Source organism: Manis javanica, chromosome 11 (genome assembly GCF_040802235.1).
Source record: "Manis javanica isolate MJ-LG chromosome 11, MJ_LKY, whole genome shotgun sequence".
NCBI lineage: Eukaryota > Metazoa > Chordata > Mammalia > Pholidota > Manidae > Manis > Manis javanica.
Genome location: NC_133166.1, coordinates 47075393 through 47098613, shown reverse-complemented (window position 1 = coordinate 47098613; position 23221 = coordinate 47075393). Strand labels below are relative to the sequence as shown.

The 23221-nt window shown below is 37.9% G+C and overlaps 1 protein-coding gene across 1 annotated transcript in view; it reads left to right on the top strand.

Moving 5' to 3' along the window:
* Window positions 1–759: 759 nt before the first annotated feature.
* SLC5A12 (solute carrier family 5 member 12) overlaps window positions 760–23221 on the top strand; it is a 52985-nt gene continuing 30523 nt past the window's right edge. Inside the window, exons 1-8 of the mRNA XM_073216342.1 lie at window positions 760–1441; window positions 8161–8226; window positions 9405–9456; window positions 10345–10412; window positions 14802–14956; window positions 15077–15217; window positions 19947–20076; window positions 21969–22057. Of these exons, the coding sequence (XP_073072443.1) occupies window positions 1103–1441; window positions 8161–8226; window positions 9405–9456; window positions 10345–10412; window positions 14802–14956; window positions 15077–15217; window positions 19947–20076; window positions 21969–22057 (1040 nt within the window). The 5' untranslated portion in view covers window positions 760–1102. The remainder of the gene's footprint in view (window positions 1442–8160; window positions 8227–9404; window positions 9457–10344; window positions 10413–14801; window positions 14957–15076; window positions 15218–19946; window positions 20077–21968; window positions 22058–23221) is intronic.

The window sequence follows — 23221 nt, the reverse complement described above, 5'->3', positions numbered from 1 at the left end:
GCACACACTGGGGCAGGAGAAATTTTGTGGGCACTTCCCAGCCAGGACAGGGATAGACACAGGTGAGATGGAGTATGAATGCAGCCAGGATTCTTGTAAGCAGTAAGTGGGGTTCTCCCACTTTGTTCTTCCCTTTGACTGTTTTGGCTTCAATTATTTATTTGCCCTGCACTGGGAGCACATTTTACCCCTGGAGTTACAGGACTACATACAGTTTACTGATTTTGGTAAATCCATTTTCTGAGGCACAGAGTCAGGAGAGAATCAACTATTATGTCCAGGCATGCTTCACTATATGCACAAATAATAACCAAGGAGGTAGATATTGTTATCTTTGACTTTACAGATCAAGCAAAAGTAGGTCAGGAAGTTTGAAACATTTAAAGACTCACTGAAACCCTGTGAAGTCTTATTCCTCCTGTGTTCCAAATGAAGCTCAGAAAGATTAAAGGATGTGTCAACATATCACAGCTCACTTATGGTTGAGCCAACTTGAGCAAAGGTCTCCTGATTCTTAGTCCTTTGTTCCTTTCCCTCCACACCCACTGCCTCAGATAACTGCAGGTACATGTTCTCCACCCTCCCATACTCAGGAGAAAGATGCAACTGAGACCTGTGTCTGCATTTCACAGATGCCATTTCACTAATTAAAAATGCTGAGTGGGCAACTTGCATCATTTCTGTTTCCCAGTAATGTTTAACCTTAAGTCAAAAAAATCTAAGAGGTAAAAGAGCATGTTAATCCGGCATGTCCATTCTACCCCAGGTGCTTATTAATTTCAGAACATATCTGAATGACTTCTCTGTGGCATATGCTTCAGTAGAGGAGCAGACAGTTCCTGACCAGGGACAGATTTCAAGTTCTTCTCTATTGGTACCACTACCACCAGTAGATTCCTCTTCAGAGTCAACGTTTAAGATCTTCCCTGAGGACAGCTTGGTGTCTGAAAACCCACACAAGTGCCTCTGGTCAATCATTCTCTTCACAGCATCACAGTCTCCTCTCCTGGCAAAGCATCTGCTCTGCTGAACTTTGCTTATGGAAACAACTTCTCCCTGAGAACTGGTTGAAAACAATTCCCCAGGGGCTGTGCTTCCCAGCATGGAGGTGAAGAGCTTTGCAGTTTGGGATTATGTCGTATTTGCAGCCCTCTTTATCATTTCCTCTGGAATTGGGGTGTTCTTTGCTATTAAGGAGAGAAAAAAGGCAACTTCAAGGGAGTTCCTGGTTGGGGGAAGGCAAATGAGCTTCGGCCCCGTAGCGCTGTCTCTGACAGCCAGCTTCATGTCAGCGGTCACCGTGCTGGGGACCCCTGCTGAGGTCTACCGCTTTGGGGCATCCTTCTTCCTCTTCTTCATTTCATATACATTTGTCATCACCTTCACTTCGGAGCTCTTTCTCCCCGTCTTCTACAGATCTGGCATCACCAGCACTTATGAGGTAAGACAACTACGCCCTTCTTCACTTTGGAAGGAGCTGCTATTTTTTCTCCACTTGAACATTTCTGTTAATCTTTTTTTTCCTTTCTCTAATAATACAAACATCCTGATGGTAATACATGACAGTTAAAGGACGCTCACTTATTCTCCGGTCAATTACACACATGGGAAAACCATTTCAATGTTCCTGGGAAAAGCTGAATCTTTGGGTGCACACACCTGTTTTTTTTTCCATCTGTGGAATGGAGAGGATGAGGTCAATCCCTGAGGCTATTTCAGGCATTAAACAGGAACCTGTGTAAACACCTGATGTACTGCCTTGCTTGTAAGAGAGTCTCAGGGAAAGAGAGCTGAACTTATTACCAGTATTATAAACATCTTATTCTGAAAAGCATACACAGCATACACTGTGAATAGTGTCATTTTCCAACCAAGAAAACTGAGATGTAGATAAAGGACTTAGTCAAGATTGTATAATGGACAAAGCCTCCTGAGGACCCATTTTGTCTGTATTTTTTTCCACCAGATAGTACAGCTGAGCACTTTAATACAAATTATTTTTGGTAAGGGGAATGGTTGATGTTTTTGAAAAATTAGAAAATATTTTAATGTAAAGGAATTGCTAAATAATGCAAATATGGGGATTTTGTCAATAGAGAAAAATGAGGTGTTTTGACTTTGAAATAATTCTCAAGAAAAAATATGTCAAAAATTGAATGTGTATGTTCAATTATTAAATGTGGTCATAAGTCAGTTTCCATCAAAAAAGGTGTCTATTTTTCTTATCCAAAATCCCTGCTAAGGCACAGCACAGGACTCTTAACAGACTCTTTTTTTAAGTTCTGTGAACTCAGTGATTATAAAGGATTACTCTAGACTTCGAAGAGCTTTCAGGCAAATGAACATTTTCAAGAACATTTTAAAACTTAATGATTCTGCAGATGAACATATCCTAAATATCCAACATCAGCCTCCTCCCCAAAAAGAAGGTAATCAGGATTGGGTCACACAAAAGCTATATCTGGGATGTAAATTCAAGGGGAAATGACTAATTTTATGCTTGGCCCTAAAATATATTATGTACATATCCCTCATTGCTCATAGGGTACTTCTGAAAATATAAATATATCCTAGGTTTCTCTATTCAGGTATTAAAGTTTGACTCCCAAAGGCATTGCTAGCATTTCAAAAAGAACTGTTTAAATAACTGCTGGTTTGTATGAGTTTGTGGTGGGGGGATGGGCTTGGAGTCAGAAAATAAGAGTTCAGTTTCTAAGTCCATTGCTAAACAATAGGATGGCTTTGTACAAGTTACTAAGCATTAATAAGCTCTGGTTTCCACATAGAAAACAGTAATTCTTTTCTTTCAAGTAGGTTTAGTTGTGTGAAAGAGCTTTTTAAGTTATAAAAACTACCCAAATGTGGAAAATCATTGTTGTAACTAGCCATCCACTTAATAAACACTCATTAAGCATCTGTTATGTTCTAGGCACACTGTAGGCCCTGGAGATAAAGCACTGAAGCAAATCTCTTCCTCCTGGAGCTTACTTTATATCAGAGAAGAGCTGGCAATAAACATACTATGTAAGACAATAAAAGCAGAAATTTAGATGCTGTCTAACTGTGCTGAGTTGTTGCTCTAAGAACTTTACACATATTAACTCATTTGATCTTAAAATGAGTTTTTTTGAGATAGATATAATTATTATTATCCCCATTTAACAGACTAGAAAAATGAGGCACCCAGAATTAAGTAATGTGCTCAATGTCTCATCACTAGCAAGTGGCAGTTTTCCGATATTTCAAGCCTTGCTTGAAATCTAACTCTAGAGATCACATGCTGAATGTTGTAGTAATTATATTTAAGTTTCTAGAAATTAGATGTGTAAGTATGAGGTCTCATTATTGGCTATTGTTTCAGTGTAGTAAATGATGTTGCAAAATGGATAATGTTACCATGCCCTACTATGTCTATGAGGAGTAAATGAGGTATCATATGCAAATGCTTTTAATGGAGCCTGGCAAATAATGATACATATGAGTTTTATATTATTATTGTTGCTGTTCTAGTTCTTGTTGTTACTGTCTCCAAATTTGTATCACTCACTCTCTCTATAGCAGCTTGATTTTATGTTTCTTTGTTCATCCTCGATTCCCTGTTACCTATCTGTAGACATTCTTGGCAGGGTGTTTTAAAGTGCTTAAGACTGCAAGAGGTGGAATCCATTTTCCTACCCATTGAATCTGTGATGGCCTCGTGATTTGCTTTGACCAATAGGACATGGCAGAAGTGATGCATGAATTTGGAGCCTAGACCTCATGAGGCTTTCAGCCTCTGCCTTGCTCTCGTGGAAGGCTGCCCTGATCCTGCTCTGACAGGAAGCTAGTGTAACGTCAGGATGAGGGCCACATGGGAAGAAAGGCACCCTAGCTAACACCAACTAGACATGTACATGAGGCCATCTTACACTTATTCACCCTGCTGATCTAGTTGACTGAAGTCACCTGACAGCCCTGGGAAAACTAGTAGGGAAATCATCCAGCCAATTCTCAAAATTATGAGAAATATTAAATCCGTGGTTGTTAAGCCAATGAATTTGGGAGTGGGTATAGAGCAATAACAAACTGATATAAATGCTTTGATATGCAGCAGGCTTTCAAAACTAAAATACGCCGTCTGTGCTACTTTTTCACTATCCTGTCCCAAGTCAAAGCATAAGGAACTCTTCTCACCCTCCAGTTATAAATGAGGCTCAGCTCATTCGCAGTGTCATACATTTTCATTATCTTCACGTGGACAGGTTATAATTAGCCTCATCACATTTTTTCTCCACTTCAATTTATTTCCTTCTTTCTCTTATAGAGTAATAAATCCAGGCTGTTGCTACTTACCCTACCAATAGTTTATAGACTGGTGTTTATCTGCATTCTCATTTTTCTTGGGCTTCTTAAACTAAATGAATTCTGAACTACTTACTTCTCTTTAATCCAAACTTTTTCATTATAATAATGCACAGGCTATCACTTCTCCATATCTTCTTTCACAGTGGTTTCTAAGCATTACAGATGACATACTTCTTTATGGTAAATTGCTTTCCTCTTAATTCTCCTTTAAATCACATTTGTGGTGTTGTCGTAATTATAGTTAAATTTTGGGAAATTAGATGTGTAGGTATGAGATCTCATATTGATATTATTTCAGAATAGTAAAATGGATGTTACAAAATGTTTGCTGTAAAATAGATATTGTAAGGTCTGATAGAGTCTGAACCAATGTTATGAAACCTCTTTGATCATCATACAGATTGGGTTTTACTCTGTGAGACTGACTGGTCACAGTATTTGGCCTTGGGAGTGACATGATGTGATTTGTATTTTGAGTACTGTTCTAGCGAGGTGGTGAGAATGATGACAGGGTTTTGACTGATGAAGCAGGGGGCCCACTTAGGAGGCTATTGCTGTAATCTAGTCAAGCAATGACGGTTTTAGTCTGGCAACAGAGGAGATGATGCAAATGAATATATTTTAGAAATGAGGGGTGATCACCAGGATGTTTTATGAATCGTATGTGGGGAATGAGACAGAAAGGAGTAAAAGATGGTTCCAATATAAATTTCTTAAAAAAACAATTTTCCTTGCTCACAATTCTGTGGACCAGAAGTTTGGCCTGGGCTCAGTAGGGTCCAGGAAAATAGTTAGGTTTTTCTCCTGGTCTCACTTGGGGCCATCTATATAACTGCCATAAACTAATGGGTCTCCTGGTGGCTTCTTGGTCCAAGGAACTGAGATGAGTCAGCTTGTCTGTGTTTTACTTGGTCTCATCTTCCAGCAGGCTCCCTGGTTTCTAGGAAAAGAGCTGCTATCAGCAAGAAGGTATATCCCATTACACTAATATTTTAAAGTCTCCTTTTGCAATCTATTTGCTAGAAATATCACTGTTCTTAGTTATGTGCTCCCAGAAGAAAATCCTGAGACAAAGATTAGGATGCAAATCATTGGGGCGTGGGGGGGGATGTGTTTCCATTAAGCATTGGTAGGCAAGTGTCAACTAAGACATGGCAGGAAAGGAAACCACTAAAAGGTGGGTTTTTGGACTGGTTACTGCTATGGGCCCCTGAGGTTCAGTCTCACTGGGGATTTCTGGGAGACAGTATAGATCAGATCTCAGGGTTATTCTCCCTGAAAGACAAATAAACTGGTATTTTTCTTTCAACTCAGTTTTGTCATTGGCTGAAAGCCAGTGATCACACCCCCACATGTTTCTAGCCCCCTCTGTGTAAGGGCTGAGATAAATCTCTTAAGCAGATAACCACAGGTGGATTTATATTTCCACTGACATGTACTGGGAAGAAGAGTGATTGCCAATCAGTGCCAAGTATTTCACCTACAGTGACTACTGTAGTCACTAAGATCCCATTATATTCCTACTACATTCCTGTCCCTGCACATGGTGTTATGCTGCCCGCTGCCATTTGTTCTTCATAAGCAACAATTTTAGAGAGAAAGAACCATAGTTTACTGCAATAAACAAAGCTTGCCAAGGGCATGTGATTTGAGTGTAAGTTGTCCTCACCACAAACTTTTGCACTGTTTTCTATTCTGTGATATCTGAGGTTTCTGACTCCTCACTGACCTTCTTACCTCTTTATGAATATTTTCCTCATGTCTAGTGGCTCAGTCACACATTCACTGGACTATGCCATGGCTCTCACTGCATTGAAAGTATCATCTGATGAGAATCTGCAAATTAGGGTAGCTATTTATTCTCTAGGGGGAGGGTTGAGCAGTATAAATTGGGAAAAGTGGATTAATGTGAAATTGAATAACAGTTCTGCCAAGCAAGTTCCTACTAGGGTTTCAAGGAAAAACCCATCTTAAGCCATGGAACAACACTTACTTATATGTATTATTTCTAGGAAAAGGACAAATCAATAGTTAACTCACAGTTTAATCAAAATGATTTTTCTTAGATTCAAATAAGAAAGAACTACTACCAGTTAGAAATTACTACCAAGAACTGCTATCAAAAAATTGAATCCTCAAGTCATTTGGTACTTTTAACATTTACTTTGTTCACTCAATATATGCTTATTATGCACTGGAAGACAAATACTAGTATTGTCTAGAGTACTTAGGAAAACCTTTCTTGACTTCCAACAGTAAATAAGTTCTAGCCATTTCATATGTTCACAGCTCCCTGTAGCTCCTCTTCAAGTACATACTATAACTGTAACTTTACTTTTGTTAGTACAAAATTTGTTAATAGTCACCTTTAATCTGTAAAATCCATTAGAGATAAAATAGAACACTGCTTCTGTATACATGGGATGGTAGGTATTGTAAGTGGTAAATGCATCCCTTCCTCTCAAAAAAACACTCCCACCCCTGGCATCATGTTCTAATCCCAGGAACCTGTGACTATTACCTTATATGGCTGAAAAAAAATAAATGGACCTTTGCAAGTATGATTAAATTAAGGATCTTGAGATGGGAAGATTATCCTGGTTTATCCAGGTAGGTCCCAAGTGCAATCATACATACCTTTATAAGATGGTGGCAAAGGGAGATTTGACAGACAGAAGAGAAGGCAATGTGAGCACGGGGAAAAGATGGAGCCAGAAGCTAAGAAATGCAATGCCAGGAGCCACCAAAAGCTTGAAATGGCAAGGGACAGATTCCTCCCTAAAACCCCAGTGGGAGTGTGGTCCTGCTAGCATTTTTATTTTGGCCCAGTGAAACTGGGTTTGTATTTCTGGGTAAGTTTCTCTTGTTTTAAGCTACCAAGTTTGTGCATAGTAGCCACAGGAAATGAATACAGTAAGATATTTGAATCCAACACAAATATACAAGACAACATGTGATGGGGTAATACCATACGTTAAAGAAGTTTGATATAATTGCAGTAACAGTCATAGGTAGAAAGTGTAAGTAGAGATGGAAAGGGAGTTGGGCTATCCTTCCTGAAAGATGACTAAGAATGGGTGAACTTGGGTGAAACTCTCACACTGAAAGGTCTGCCCAAACAAAGGAAAAGTCTGGCAGTACAAAGCATGTTGGATGAATGATCCACAGTGGTTTTATGTGGAGAAAAAATAATGGGAAGGTCAGTGGTGTGACTTAAGAGTGGAAGGGATGGGGCAGGCAGGCAATAGGGGAATGTCCAGACTATCAAGCCTGGGATGTGCCCTTTGTTTTGTCAATGATAGAGAATCATTCAAGATTTTGAGAAAAAGAGTGACATGATCAGAGTTCCACTTTAGAAGAATCAGTGTGGCAGATGTGCGGTCGATGGAATGCGTGAGCAAGAGCTGCGATTAGGGACACCAGTTTGGGTGCTACGATAGTAATCTGGGAAGAGGAAATGCAGGCCTGCCTTGGCTAAATTTGGGGCAGAGGGGATATAAGAGGAAAAAATGGCTTCGGTATATCCAATAAGAAGACCCCTAGGTAGAAAATCAGAACACCTGATTTCAATGAAATAAAAATTAAAAAAGTAAAAAGCATTTATTTTCCCTATCATGAAAGGCTTGATAGAGCAAGAGTTGAGGTATGTCTTTGACTTTAAACAATCCATATTTTTCTCCAAAATATATATAGCATTAAATCACATCATTAATCCAAAGCACTAAATTCAGAGGAACAGCAAGAAAAAGAAAATCTTCACAGCTTTTATGTGAAACTCACTGACTCTTTGCCTATCTTTCTCTCTGTTCTTTCTAGTACTTAGAACTGCGGTTCAACAAACCAGTTCGCTATGCAGCAACTATCATCTACATTGTGCAGACGGTAAGGGGGGAGGAAGGACTTCTGCCGAGGTGGCAAGGGTGAGGCCACAAGGTATGGGGTGTGTATTTCAGGGGACAGTAAACTCAGTTAAAGGATAGACCTAATGCTAGAAAACTACTTTTGTCTAAGAATAGAATATTCAAAGTATGTGATCACCTTGACAGTTGTCTATGGTGCACAAACCCAAAAATCTGCACAAATAGTAACAAATAAATGTATATCATAAACCTCAAAGGAAAACAAAAAAAAAACGTTTTCTTAAAATTTATTGCAAACTCTTCTTTAACCTGTACAAATTGCTTTGGATATGAGTGATCTGATAACTGATTTTTTTTTTTAACTAGTGAACTATGTTGAACTAGAAATACTGGTTTTGCTGAAAATAATTTTAAAATAATATCCCCAAACCAAACCTCCCACTGTCCCCTTTTGGAAATCTTTCCTACATCCCAGGCTCTGGGGTGACACACTGTTGTGTTTCTACAACTGACCAAGTACTTTGTGTTAGAAGAGAACCTTCTTCCCTTCTCTTAATCAAAACTCCCACCCACTGACTGCAGGATTTAAGAGAGAGAAAAGGAGGAAGCCATGCTCTCTGACCTGCCCATAGACACTTGCTTTTTAAAACCCTCATATAAATCTCCTACTGGTGAAATTCCATTTAAAATAACATGCAACTGCACCTCCTCCCAGGAGTGTAGTGGTTTCAGTTCTGGGAGAAGATAAATTTTGTGCATTGCACATGCTATGAGTCTTTTCTGCACTGTTCTCTCTCCTCACAGGTTCCTTCCAGCTCTACTCTAAAATCCCTATTTCAGCAAACTGCAAAAACGTGTCATTGTGGTGTGTGCATGGGGGGTTGGTGGTGGTACACAAGGGTGAATAAAAAAACTTGCTTTGAAACCTATTGTTGTTTCCTTCAGAAATATACCAAATCTAGCCATAAAATCTCAAAATTCACAGTAATCTTAAAAGACTAGCCATCTTCATCTATTGCTTGTTATTTATTTTGCAAACTAGTTACCATGGTCAACAACTTCAAAATTAGATGGATAGGAAGGAAATGTTTGGTGAACTAGTTGAAGGAAACACATCTCTGTCAATAAAGAAGTTTCTGGGCATCTTTCCTCTCCATGTTGCTTTTCTCACTGACCACCTGGTTCTTGCTTTTCCACCAGATTCTCTACACGGGAGTAGTGGTCTATGCTCCTGCTCTGGCGCTCAACCAAGGTGAGTTACCCACACTCCCCTGGGTACTTTCTACCATTTTTATGCCTGTATTCTCATCTTGAGAAATATACATAGCAAAACAGCTCACTAGGGAGACATTTCTGTGATTAGGGTGCTCTGAATTACTGCAGTAGTCACAACATAAAGCCCCAAAGAGTGAACTTTGAAAACAATGCAAATCATTAGTTTCTTGATTTTGCCCTCATGGTTCCGAACATACAGTGTTATTGTTGTTTTTTTTTTTTTTTTTTGGTTTGGTTTGGTTTGGTTTTAATCACTGAAATGATGGCAGCTTTGGTATTGTGTACACGCAGCCACTAACCAGGTCATCTCTAATATATGGTCCTTTTTCAGTGACTTCATGAAGTAGATAATCTGCATACATGAGTAAAAGGGGCCTGTAGTAATTATTTTAAAATTTATACTTAACCCTTTTGAGAGAATAGAATCCTACAAACAAAAAGGAAAGAAATAAAAAGTGAAACAAATTTCACAATGATACCTATAATATTAGAAGTCCTTAATATTCAATTAAATAGTGCTATGTGTGATATTGAGAAATATTCACTCATGACTGATACTTAGGCAATTTCAAAATTCTCAGACTACTTTACTAAGAAAACCAAATGGTGCAAAGATTGGAAGCTCTATAATCTTAGGAGGAAAAATTTGGCTTTTACCATCACACAAAAATTATGGACTGGGTTGAGATATCATAATAGAACAATCTTTATAAGAGGTTAAGAAAATTTAATAAGACAAAATTTTAATTTGAGTTTCATTTGATCATAAAGAACATGGAAAAAATATTGTAACTTTTTCTTCATAAAGTTTGCTTTTTGACTTAACTCAGAGAAACTCCTTTCAATATTTTTTCTCCTTTTGTAGTGACTGGGTTTGATCTCTGGGGCTCTGTGTTTGCAACAGGAATTGTTTGCACATTCTACTGTACGCTGGTATGTATCTAGCTGTAAAAAAGTGTTTAGCACTATCTCCTAATATGGGATAAGGGTGAATCTACAAGATACTGAATGAAATTGCTATTCCAAAATTAAATAGAAATACACTGACTTATCTATCACAGCTTCCTGAATAAGGTGCTACCACTTTATTTGAAATTTTATTTTTTAGCAGAATTTGGGCTCTGGGCTCATTCAAGAAAGCAGGGATAAGAGAAGACTTAATGAAAGAAATAACTCTTTGATTGAAAGATCTGTGACCACATGCAACTGCTGAGAAAAAAAATGTGCTCTTTAACAGTGATTTTAAACCATAGGTAGCATTTATACTTCACTGCCTGCTGGTTGAGAAATACAAAAACATGTATGAATGATCAAGGATGGCTGGTATTTTGTAAACCTGAGCATTCAGCAGCTTGCTTTTGTCTCTTATTTATGGATAAACTTGAACTCTATGTAACATTTGGCTTTACATATGATCAGTTTTTAACCAGGAAACCTTGTGTTATTAGCAACACATTTGTGTAATTGTCCTTATTAGTTTAGTTCAAGAAACATTCACTGAGCACCTATTATTTGTTATGCTCTGCAACCAGTATCTTTATCCTTTTGAGTCACTGACACCATATATGGAGGCTATAAGTAACCGGTTAAGAATAGGGTATTGGTTCCCAGATAGATGGATTTTCTTTCCTTCTCTACAGAGATAAAGTAAGTAATTAATATATTATCATACAGCAGACCATCCATGTATTTTGGCATTGTGTTTATCACGTACTCTTTATATATATCATGATAATACATAATTTTAAAATCCACTTTCTTTTTCATACTTGCAAATTCCACCATTTCTTTGCACTGCAAAGTTTTATCTTATTTTTTTTCTAATCTATTTTCACTGCCACAACTCTATTCCACATCTGCTACCTAGGTTAAAAATAGGTTCCTGCTCCTTGTACATCTGGCAAAATGTGACAGATTAGTTGCTCTGAGGTGTCTGCCCATGGAAGGATACCTAGATACACTGCCAGGGACACTGAAAGCACACTTCTTAACAACAATAACGGAGGCCAGAAACAGTAGAACAATGTCTCCAAATCATCCAAGGAAAACACTTGACAACCTATAATTGTGTATTAAGCAAAACTGTCTTTCAGAAATTGACTGTCAAGAATCAAGAGAATTTACAACGTATCTTCCCTTGAGAAAAACCTAGAGGGATTTCTGTGGGTAGAAGGAAAATTATGCAGTTTCAGGTAGAATAAGGAATAGTATGAAAAGAAAATAGCTAACATTTAGTAAGTCTAGTTAAACAATTGTTACTTGATAATAGTAATCATTTTATGGTATAGTATAATTTATATAAGGAGTAATTATATAGTATAATTTATAGTATTATAAAATATAATAATAATTGTATATTGGAGATTAAGAAAAGGAATAACCCTCATTTGGACAACAATAGCATGTAAATCAGGAAAAGGCTTAAAGATTTTATAATCCTTGGATTATTGGGGATTAAGACATTTCTTATATTTTGACTCTAAAAGTTCTTGGCAAAATTTCAAGGGGAACTATTAAATAAAATGGTCAAAGTAGAAAAAGGGAATTAAAACAAAACAAAATCTCAATTTATTCAAGCAATAGAGGAAAACAGAAAAAAAATGCATAGAAAAAGTAGAATAAATAGAAACCAAAAGGTAAAACATGAGAAACAAGTCTGGATAGTTTAATCACAATGAGTTAAAATGAACTAAATTTACTACCTGTTCATTGGTTTCAGTGCTTCCCTCCATCCCACATGCCTCAGTCAGATTAGCCTTCTTAAAACATTACTTTTTTCATGCTACTTGACTAACCTAATTCTCTTCTTGCTTCCCTTTGTTCACAGGATAAACTATAAGCTTCTTTACCTAGTGTTGAAAGTCTTTGATTATATAAATGTATCTACCCACCTCATCTTTTCTCACCGCACCTCTGTTACATCTCTCCTCCCTCCAGCCAGGGTAGAGGCTTCAGCATCTCACGAAAATGGTGGTGTATTCACCTAGTGCTTTTGCTCATATCGCAGTCTCTAACCCGCTAATCATGTGGATGCATAGCATATCTAAGGTAACCAGTAGAAGAGATTTAAAAAAATAAGAAGTTATTCTTGCTGTCCAGGGATTTGCAGTCTAGTGAGGTAAACACTAGATCCAAAACAACACAGACTGATTGAATACATAGGGGACACCAACAGCACAATCAGCGTTATAGATCAGTGTTGTGTGTAGGTGTGTGTGTGCATGTGTTGTGAACCTTGTTCTCTAAAGGAGACACAGAGCCAGAGAAGTTTTCTTGGTGATTATAATCTGTTTTCTGATGAACATTGATTAAGTGGTTTGTTCTTTTGCTTCATGTCTATCTGATGTTCAGGTTTATGTACATTTTTGCATAAGCAATGCCAAATAGCCCTGAAAACTGAGATCTTTAATATTTGGTCTTCATATCACTAAAATTTGATGTTGGGATTGGGGTTTGGAAGGTTTAGCATCACTAAAGGAAGTCAAAATACCACTATTTGGGAGGTAGAAGGTAAGAGTTTGATTATTCGTCCAATCAGGATTTGAGCGGAATATATGAATGCCTCTGGCAGGGACTTTAGTGTCTGTTTTTTAAATTGCATTTTAATTTTAATTACAAAAAAATGATGGGACAACCCAATGGCTTCTTTCTTTTGAAGATAAAGATGAAGCCTGTCATCTTTTCACAGTTTTTGACACACTGGAGGAGTAACTGGGGATGATAATTCTATTTTTCAATGTTAAAAATACCACATCCTTTCATTCTCATGGTGCTTATTCATTTTCAAAGTACTTTTTTATATATCACTTCATTAATCTTTCCCAATTTGCTCATTCCACTTTCATCACTGTCCTGGGGGATTATATACCTGGATTACCTCAGTAGCCTCTTCTCCTCCTTACTTCTTGTCCACATGTTCTCCACCAGAATTGTATATTGGAATCACATGGGAAGTTTTCAAAAAAACACTCAGGACTAGGTCCCAGCCCAAACCTCAATTTATTCGGAAACCCTGGAGGTAGGGCTCAGACACTTGTGTGTGTGTGTGTGTGTGTGTATGGGCAAGGGGGTGGGGGGCATGTTATTTTGGGTTTTTTGTTTTTTTGTTTGTTTTCAAATTCACCAAATGGTTGTAAAGAGGTTCCAGGTTTGATATCTATCATTCTTGCCTAATCGCTGTTTCCAGAGTCCATCTTCCTGGAACTGGTTTGCTCACCTCACTGTTTGATCACCCTCTAGCTCTTAAAACCCCTTTTACCACAAATGTCTGGAATCTGTTACTCCTTCCTATTTATTTTCTTCTTTCTCAGTATTCTACTACCTCAGTTTCCCAAAATTCAGTCACTGCATTTACACACACAAAATATCTCAAACTGTACACACCAACTCCGGTGATGATCCGTAAGTCCTTCACTTCTTCATCCTCTGTATTCAATTAGTCATAAGTATGTGATTTTACTTTCCAAATATCTTTGAAATCTCTTAGCTTCTTTCCATCTCTACCCTACTTCGACTGCTGCTATCTTGGCCAAAGATTAATAAATAAACTCTGAGCTGATCTCTTAACTCCTTCTATGGTCCATCAATCTATTATCCACACAACTCCCACTGAGACTACTGTGAAACAAACAAAATCTCTCATCATATAAATCTCTTTAAGGCTCTCTTGCTGCTCTCCAGAAATCATTTAAGTAGCCTTGTCAAAATCTCTTTGTTCTGGCCTCTAGCAAATTCTGCGACCTCCCTTAGGGAATGCTGTGTTTCCTTCAGTCTGCCTATCCATCACTCTTTGGTTTCTTCAGGCAGCTATGCCTCTCCCTCACACATGCTGCTGCCCACTCCTCTCTGTCCTCTGTACCTGGTAAATTCCTACTCAGTCTTCAGAACTTGGCTCAGATGCCACATCTCAAGGCCAGGTCAGGGCTCCCTGCCATGTGGGTCATGGAAACCTATCCTTCCTAATTGCGCTTTCCACAGTTTTTAGCAAACAGCTCTATTATTGTCTAGTATTTGCTTCTTCTACTAGACTATAAATTCTATGAAGTTAAGGTAAGTCTCTTTCACTTACCATTTTTATTCCCATGCTGAACATAGTTATTGGAACAGAAAGGATGTTCAGTGGTAGTTGCTGAAAGGAAGGAAGGAAGGAAGGAAGGAAGGAAGGAAGGAAGGAAGGAAGGAAGGAAGGAAGGAAGGAAGGAAGGAAGGAAGAAAGAAAGAAAGGAGGGAGGGAGGGAGGAAAGATTGAATTAGCAGGAAGGCTGTGAAGAATTAGTTTCAGGCTTCCCTTTCAAGAACTCACATCCATTCTCTCTATTTCAGGGAGGATTAAAAGCAGTGGTGTGGACGGATGCATTTCAGATGGTTGTCATGATTGTGGGATTCTTAACGGTTCTCATTCAAGGATCAGCTCATGTTGGTGGATTGCACAATGTAATAGAACAATCAACAAATGGATCTCGACTAAACATAGTTGAGTATGTCCAATGCTACTTTTCCATATTTTATAAAGATTTAGCTGCATGACCCCATCACCTAAAATAATATTTGGGCATCAAAGGAACATCTTTGTTCATTCACTTTTCTCCTCCCCATAGCTTTGATGTAGATCCTCTTAGGCGGCACACTTTCTGGACAATCTCAGTGGGAGGAACTTTCACATGGCTTGGGATCTATGGAGTTAATCAATCAACCATCCAGCGATGCATCTCTTGCAAAACAGAAAAGCATGCGAAGCTGTAAGTTACTAATGAGAAAACATTTCTATGTTTTCTTTGCTTTCATTGGGTACTTATTACACACTTCTTAAGTTGTGTGTGTGTGTGTGTGTGTGCACACGCATGTGTGTGGTGTGCCAAGACAGAGAGGAAAGGAAAGATTAATTTAAGTATTTCAACAATTTATTTGAGGCAGGCATTACTACTCCCATCTCATTAAGGAAGTGGTAGACCTTAGGTCTGTTGCCCATGCTCCCCAGTATTTGCTGCTTCCATTTATTAAGAAATTACTAGGTTAAGTTAGGTACTGTGGTGCAGTGCAGAGGAAAATACCACACACTTTTTACTCACAGTTTCTTGATGAGATGGCCCTTATCACTTATTTGATGCAGCATGTGGTCTTTTCAACTACTATTTTTCTTTCAATGGATTTCTGCTTAAAAATTCCAAGGAAGGGTTTAAAAAGGAGAAAGCACAAGGTCATGAGACAAGGGGCTTTCTCCTCTCCAACTCTTGCTGAGATGGCCAGGCACCATCCTGCCAGCCTACTTATTCAGAAGGACTCCAGCAGGGGCACAGTTTGCCAGACCTTTTCCAAGTCCTGCAAGGTACCCCACACTCTAGAATAGGGATGAAAGGAAGTTCTGAACTCTTGCAAAACTGGCAGAAATAAGCTAGAATTGCAACTAAAATGACATTTCAGCCTCATCACTGCTGTTCAAGGTTCCAGTCTCCCTAGAATTGTCAGGATGTCTAGAACTCTTCTTAGAGTAAGAAATAGCCAGTATGAATATTTCTGCAACTGATAAAGCTTTTTCAAAGCACAGTTTCTTATTTAGACTGAATAAAAAATAAAATTGCCTGGAAATGATTCACCATGTTCTAACTTGAATTCCAAAAGGAAATAAATTACTTACATATTTTACACATTCTCAGAAAGAAGTGAAAGCATTATCTAGTATTCCATCAATTCACTGGTAATATATTAATATTCTCTTGCAATAAATAATATTAACAAACCTTCCACCTGTATGATCATCACTTTATCAAACAGCGGAATTATAGAAAATGTACTTAACATCAAATGTGACTTGAATCTCAAAATTCATTTAAAATAAAAATTCACTTGAAATCCTGTTTTAAAATAACCTAGGAATGACTGCATCCCTCAAGGGAAGAATCTTTTGGCAAAATAAATAGCAATTCTCTGTTAAATCTATTTTTTAAATAAATCTTAGGACTTTGTATTATATTGCTTTTTTGTTTTGAACATGCCTAATTCGCATGACCACAATGGTACCTGATAGTTAGGTAATGCCTCTTTTACATAATGTTTTCTCCATAGAGTCAAGAGCAATGCTTTGTGCTTATTAGATGTTTATCATGTATTAAACAAAATAATGCTTCAAGAAGGTTTGCCTGTATGTGTCTCAGTATAAAAACATACATGGACACACAGATACCTGTTGGAGTATAAACACACATGAGTACACACATCCCATGTGTGTTTGTGTATCTTTAAGCCTCATTTAGTGGGGTATTTTAAAACAAGAAAAAGTCAATACAATTCCATTTGTAATAGTTGCTTGGGATTGTGAATTTATTGCATTAGTATTTAATGGGTATGAAAACTGTCAGGAAAGGAGAGATACTCATGAAGGAAGAAATGTAAATAATATCCTAAGTATTTAGGACTGCTGCTCCTGGTTCCACCCACCCCCATTCCCATGGAGGGACCAGAGCTACCATAGGAATTTTGTGAGAATAAAGATAAAAACATAAAAATTATTTTTAGAAAATAATTCCCTGAAAGAATCCAAATTGCTTTAGTTAATACAGTTCAGGAGAGATAAATCAGTCACAATGGTCTGCAGAGTGGAAGTGCACACAGTCGGCTGGGAGAGGGCTGCATGGGTGTATGGTGAGGACGCTCACCTGTCACACAATGGAAGCCTCAAAGTCACTGTGGGGGGCAGCTGGAGGCCACTTAGAAGCACTGCTGACAGACTGTCATCTAGGAAGCCCTATAGAGAGTGTTGACTAAGTGCACGGCTTCTGCTTAATTATCTGAAAACCTAAGGTAATTAAAACATTCCATCAGAGTTTAGGAAAAGCTCTGCTACTTGGGGAAAATACATCCTGAAACATAGGTAAATAAAATAGATCCATAAAGTTCATACTGAATGTGGCTGTAGGTTAAAATCAGGAGTGACTCATTATCTGTACATATAATTGCATGGCCATGAATGCTGATTACTCACTAAAGAGAAGTTAATCTTAAATCAGACCTTCCCTGCTCCTAGAAGTTGTATCACATACCAGGTCAGTTAAATGTGCTCCTTGGAAGCTGATTTCAACTCCTGTTTCTAGGCCCAAGTTTGTCTTTCAGGACTGCTGGTGGCTAAGCAGCGCTCTACAGGTTATGGAAGCCCTTTCGTCACCAGGCCACCTCTTTGCTAAGATGAGCACATCTCGTTTCATTCCCATTGCCTAATTTTCCTCGTGTCTCTTATCACATCTAAAATCATCTTATTTATTTATTTCAGTTCAGTGATTTTTACCTGCCTCCAATCCTAGAATATAATCTCCTTGAAGGTGGGTTTTGTGTTGGTTACTGCTATATTCCCAGTACCTAGAACAGAGCCAGGTACATAGAGATGCCTAATCAATATTTTTTGAATGAATCCACAAAGTGACTTAAGTTACAAACAGGAGAATTATCCCTGTAGAGAATCAAAGCCCATTTCTAATGAAGAACAGATTCACAATACAAGACTTTAGAAAAAAAACACTGCTATGATCTTGCCATTGGCTTCTCATTTCCCATAACTGACTGATGAAGTTTTAAAATTGTTTTGGATAACATGTGAATATACTCTATATGACTGTATAACCTACATGTGTTTTGAGAGAGTGTAACTCATCCAATTCTCATATTAGTCTTATTATAAGAAGTAAAGCAGGTGTGTTAAGCTCTTTCTGCAGAAGATGTAACTGCCTCGGCATGTTATAAGACTTTTCTAAGGTCACATTGTTGTTAAGAATAAAGTCTTCTGACTCTAGGTCCAGTGCTGTTTTCAAAAATTAAATTATATAAAAAGTGTGATCATATTCTACTTAATTTCTACCGTTCATTCATTCACTCATACAGTAACATTTTACCAAAAATAGAACAATTTTACATCTGCTGTGTGCCACCGTTGTTCTATACTCAGGGTACATAGCACTGTGCTTGTCTGAGTGGAGGAAACAATAATAAACAAATGAGTACTTTTAAAATTTCAGATAATGATAAATGCTATAAAATTGTTAAATAGTATAAGGACTAGAAACTGATGAGAGAGCAGGGAGCAACTGTTTCAAATAAAGACGGTCAAGGAGGCCTCTCCAGACAGCTGACCTGGTGTGGGCTGTCTTCTCTGGTTTAATCATGTACTCCTACTCCAAAGACTGTGACCCTTGGACTTCTGGCATTATCTCAGCACCAGACCACGTATGTGCTCCACTGGGGCCATTGGGGAATGCGTGAAATAAGCATACTTATGGCCTTTGATAGGCAATGTAGGGTCTTTCTCTTTTTCTGCCTGAGTAGAATTTGCCTGAACGGAGGATAGCAAGAGTACAACTAATGTAGTTAATAGATATTGACCATCTTATGTATCAATTGCATTCCCAAAGGTCTGTCTCTAAATCAAGCCCCTCCAAACAAAAACAAATAAATAAAACTCAAAGATAAACATTTGTTTGAATGATCCCAAAGAAGTAACTGAGAAAAGACACTCTTTTAATGTAAGTAATGCAAAATAGTAACTTCTAAATGAGAGAATTATTTAACATATTTGCTTCATAAGTAAGGGTTTTCTGAAAGTCAGGTACACCTGAACAGTATAGTTTTTAGGAGGCTTTTAAATAAATGAATTTGTGTCCTTACATTTGAATGTGGATGCATCTGATTCCCTTCAGTGACTAGATTCAAGAAAAAGTCCATTGTTTCCCCAGACCCCCTGGAACTCTCCAGAATGAGAATGCTTATTCTCTCAAACCAATGCAAGGCTGGCCTACTTTGAAGTTTTCCCTGTGATTAAGAAAATTAGTAATATTTTGACTTTCAAAGAACAGTGATGAATACAAAATAACCACAGGACATTGCAAAGCCACTCAAACTGGAATTAAGCCTATCTGTGCATTGTCCAATAAAGTGAATTACTCCAGAGAATATGGGTGGGTGAAATAGTCTTAGATTTTACATACTTTCTGGTCTCTTTAAAAAAACTCAACTTTAAATTTCATTTGAATTAATCTCCAAGGTGAATACTTCCAAAACTTGTCTAGTCTACATTTATCTTATTATCGCTCTGAAGAAAAGATATTAGAATGTAACTTGGCTTTTTGACAGTTTCTTGAGTTGAGTGGAGGGAAAATCACTGGAGTTATATAATATGAGTGATTGGTATGTGAAATTTCACCTAAGAAAATAAATCTCACACCACACAAAAGGCTTCTCAGAAAAACTACCATTTCAAAAGCTGAAATCCACAAAAAATCTACCTCATTGAAATTTTGTAATCAATCTAAAAATGTAACATTCCCAAACAAAATAAAATGCAAATATATAAAATGGAATTATTCTTGAAGGCTATAGAATTTTATTTTATATCAAAAAGGCAAAAAATATTTGAGTCTTTGGCAATGACTTCACCATACTGTAATATGGCAGAGAGGTTACCATTTGACTCGTGTTCTTTTCTAGAGCCTTGTATTTTAACTTATTGGGTCTCTGGATCATTCTGGTGTGTGCTGTCTTCTCTGGTTTAATCATGTACTCCTACTTCAAAGACTGTGACCCTTGGACTTCTGGCATTATCTCAGCACCAGACCAGGTATGTGCTCCACTGGGGCCATTGGGGAATGCATGAAATAAGCATACTTATGGCCTTTGATAGGCAATGTAGGGTCTTTCTCTTTTTCTGCCTGTATCTCTAATTACTACCCAAACCCCAAAGAGTTTGTTTCTCTCTTCTCCTCTCCAGTGATATGACCACACACCAGGTTCTAATATGGGGGAGTAAGCATGTGAAATAAAGGTACATCATCCTCTCCTTGAAGACAAGGCTTGGAGCTGGGGGTATTACACTCCCTACTTCAAGCTCTACTACAAAGCTATAGTAATCAAAACAGTATGGTACTGGCACAAGAACAGACCCTTAGATCAATGGAACAGAATAGAGAGCCCAGATATAAAGCTATGTATATATGGTCTATTAATATATGATAAAGGAGCCATGAATATACAATGGGGAAGAGATAGCCTCTACAATAACTGGTGTTGGAAAAACTAGATAGCTACATGCAAGAGAATGACACTGGATTACTGTCTACTCCATACACAAGAGTAAACACAAAATGGATCAAAGACCTGAATGTAGGACATGAAACCCTAAAACTCTTAGAATAAAACAGGTAAAAGAAAACTCTTAGAATAAAACAGAAAACCTCTTGACAATAAGTGTGAGCAATTTTTTTCCTGAACACATCTCCTCAGACAAGGGAAACAAAATAAAAAATGAACAAGTGGGACTACATCAAACTAAGAAGCTTCTGTACAGCTAAGGACACTGTCCGCAGAACAAAAAAGCAAACTACAATATGGAGAATATATTCGTAAATGATTTATCCAATGAGAGGTTAGCATCCAAAATATATAAAGAACTCATATGCCTCAACACCAAAAAGACAAGTAACCTAGGTAAAAAATGAGCAGAGGACCTGAAGAGACATTTCTCCAAAGAAGAAATACAGATGGCGAAACAAGCACACGAAAAAATGCTCCATATCACTAAACATTGGGGAAATGCAAATCAAAACCACAATGAGATATCCCCTCCTAGGAGATAGAATGGCCACTCTCCAAAAGACAAGAAATAACAGGTTTTGGCAAGGATGTGGAAGAAAGGGAGCCCTCCTACAGTGTTGGTGGAAATGTAAATTTGTACAACCACTGTGGAAAGCAGTATGGAGGTTCCTCAAAAATCAATAAATAGAAATACTAGGAATTTCACTTCTGGGAATTTACTCAAAGAAAACAAAATCCCCTGATTCAAAAAGACATATGCAACTCTGTGTTTATCATTGCATTATTTACAATAGCCAAGTTATGGAATCAATCTAAATGTCCATCAATAGATGCGTGGATAAAGAAGAAGTGATACATATGCACAATGGAATATTATTCAGCCATAAGAAAAGAAATCCTGCCATTTGCAACAACATAGATGGATCTAGAGGGTATTATACTCCATGAAATAAACCAGATGGAGAAAGACAAGTACTATATGATTTCACTCATTTGTTTAATGTGAAAACAAAGCAAAACAGAATGTACAAAACAGAAGTAGGCTTATAGACACTGAGAAGTGACTGGTGGTTACCATGGGGAATGGGTTGGGGTGAGTGAGTGGGAGGGGAAAGGGGGACAAAGGGGCACAAAAAATAAATAAATGAATCTCATTCAACCACTTTCCTAATTTCAGCTGCCCCTTACCCCCAACTCCACCTCCCCTATAGCTAGACCTCAGGTCCATGGAATTGGATTACTTATAACCTTAATTGTGAGCATGTAACAAACCTAGCTCATGTAAATGCCTCTATTATTTTTTTATTTTGTATTTGCATGTGTGTGTGTGTGTTCCCCTCACCTCCTTTTGTTAAAAAGCTACATCCTCACATTTCAGACACAGACCACTCATCTTATGTTGTTTTACCACCTCTTCAGCTGATGCCCTATTTTGTCATGGAGATATTTGCTACGATGCCAGGACTGCCAGGACTCTTTGTGGCTTGTGCCTTCAGTGGAACTTTAAGGTTAGTATGCTGACATCACTCTGCTATGGTGATGATAATGACAGTGGCGACAGCACAGGTTGGCAAGGGTGATGGTGGTGCTCAACGTCGTTATTTACTGAGTACTTACTGTGTGTCCACTCCTCTGGTGAATGCTTTGCTTGCATTTGCTCATTACTTGTCATCCAATATATGACAGTGAGACTTTACTCACAGTATCATTAGTTTACAGATAAAGAAACAGAGATATAGCAAGATAGATAACTTATCCATGGTGAGCTGAGTTGGTAAACTGCTGAGGTAGGATATCAGCCTAGATCTGCCCCCATGTTATTTCCTCAACCTTGTTTGATGTCAATTGCCCCCATGATTTCACATCATTTTTACACAAGGCAGTTTACTCTGCTGGCTCTTCTTATTCAATTGCAATGTGTCCCTGCAGATCTATCCATCGCATGCCATCCTCCCCATCATCAATAGTTCAGGCAGGCAGCTAATCACTCCCATTCTCCAAAAGAAGACATTATTCTAAGCACAGAATCATTAACACATTTATTCTGAAAAAATCTTAAAGGTTTATATTATTCCAGGCACCACTGGCGAAATGGGGATACTACAGAGAACAAGATGGCCACAGCACTGCCCTCAGATGGATTTGTATTCTAACAGACATGAAGGATGGACAGGACATGTATAAACAAAATGAAGAGATTTTTTTTTATAATGACAGTAAAAAGGAGATAACAGGGTGATATCCTAGAGAGAGGTGAAGCCTGAGCTTTCTAGTTTTGATAGTGTCTTTAGGAACTTCTCTTTGTGTTTGTGTTGAGATCTAAAGGATGGAAAAAAGTCACCATGTGAAGAGCACAGGCAGGAACCTTTATAGGTAGGAGGAGGAGCAAATACCAAAGCCCAGAGCAGATAGATTCTATGGAGTATTTAAGGAACGAAGGTAAAAGTGAGAGTATAAGGAAATAGGAGGAGAGAAAAATGGCGATCAGTTTGAAGTGATGCGTAGAAGTCAGATCATGAAGAGCCTTTATGAAAGGGTTAAGATTTCAAGTTAAATAGAAGGCATTAGCATGCTGTAGAAGGGAGTGGGTGATATCATACAGGTGAAGACTCAGTTTTCTATAAGGCAAGGGACAATATGTAATAAAAGCAAGTGTGGTGAAAGTGAGTGAC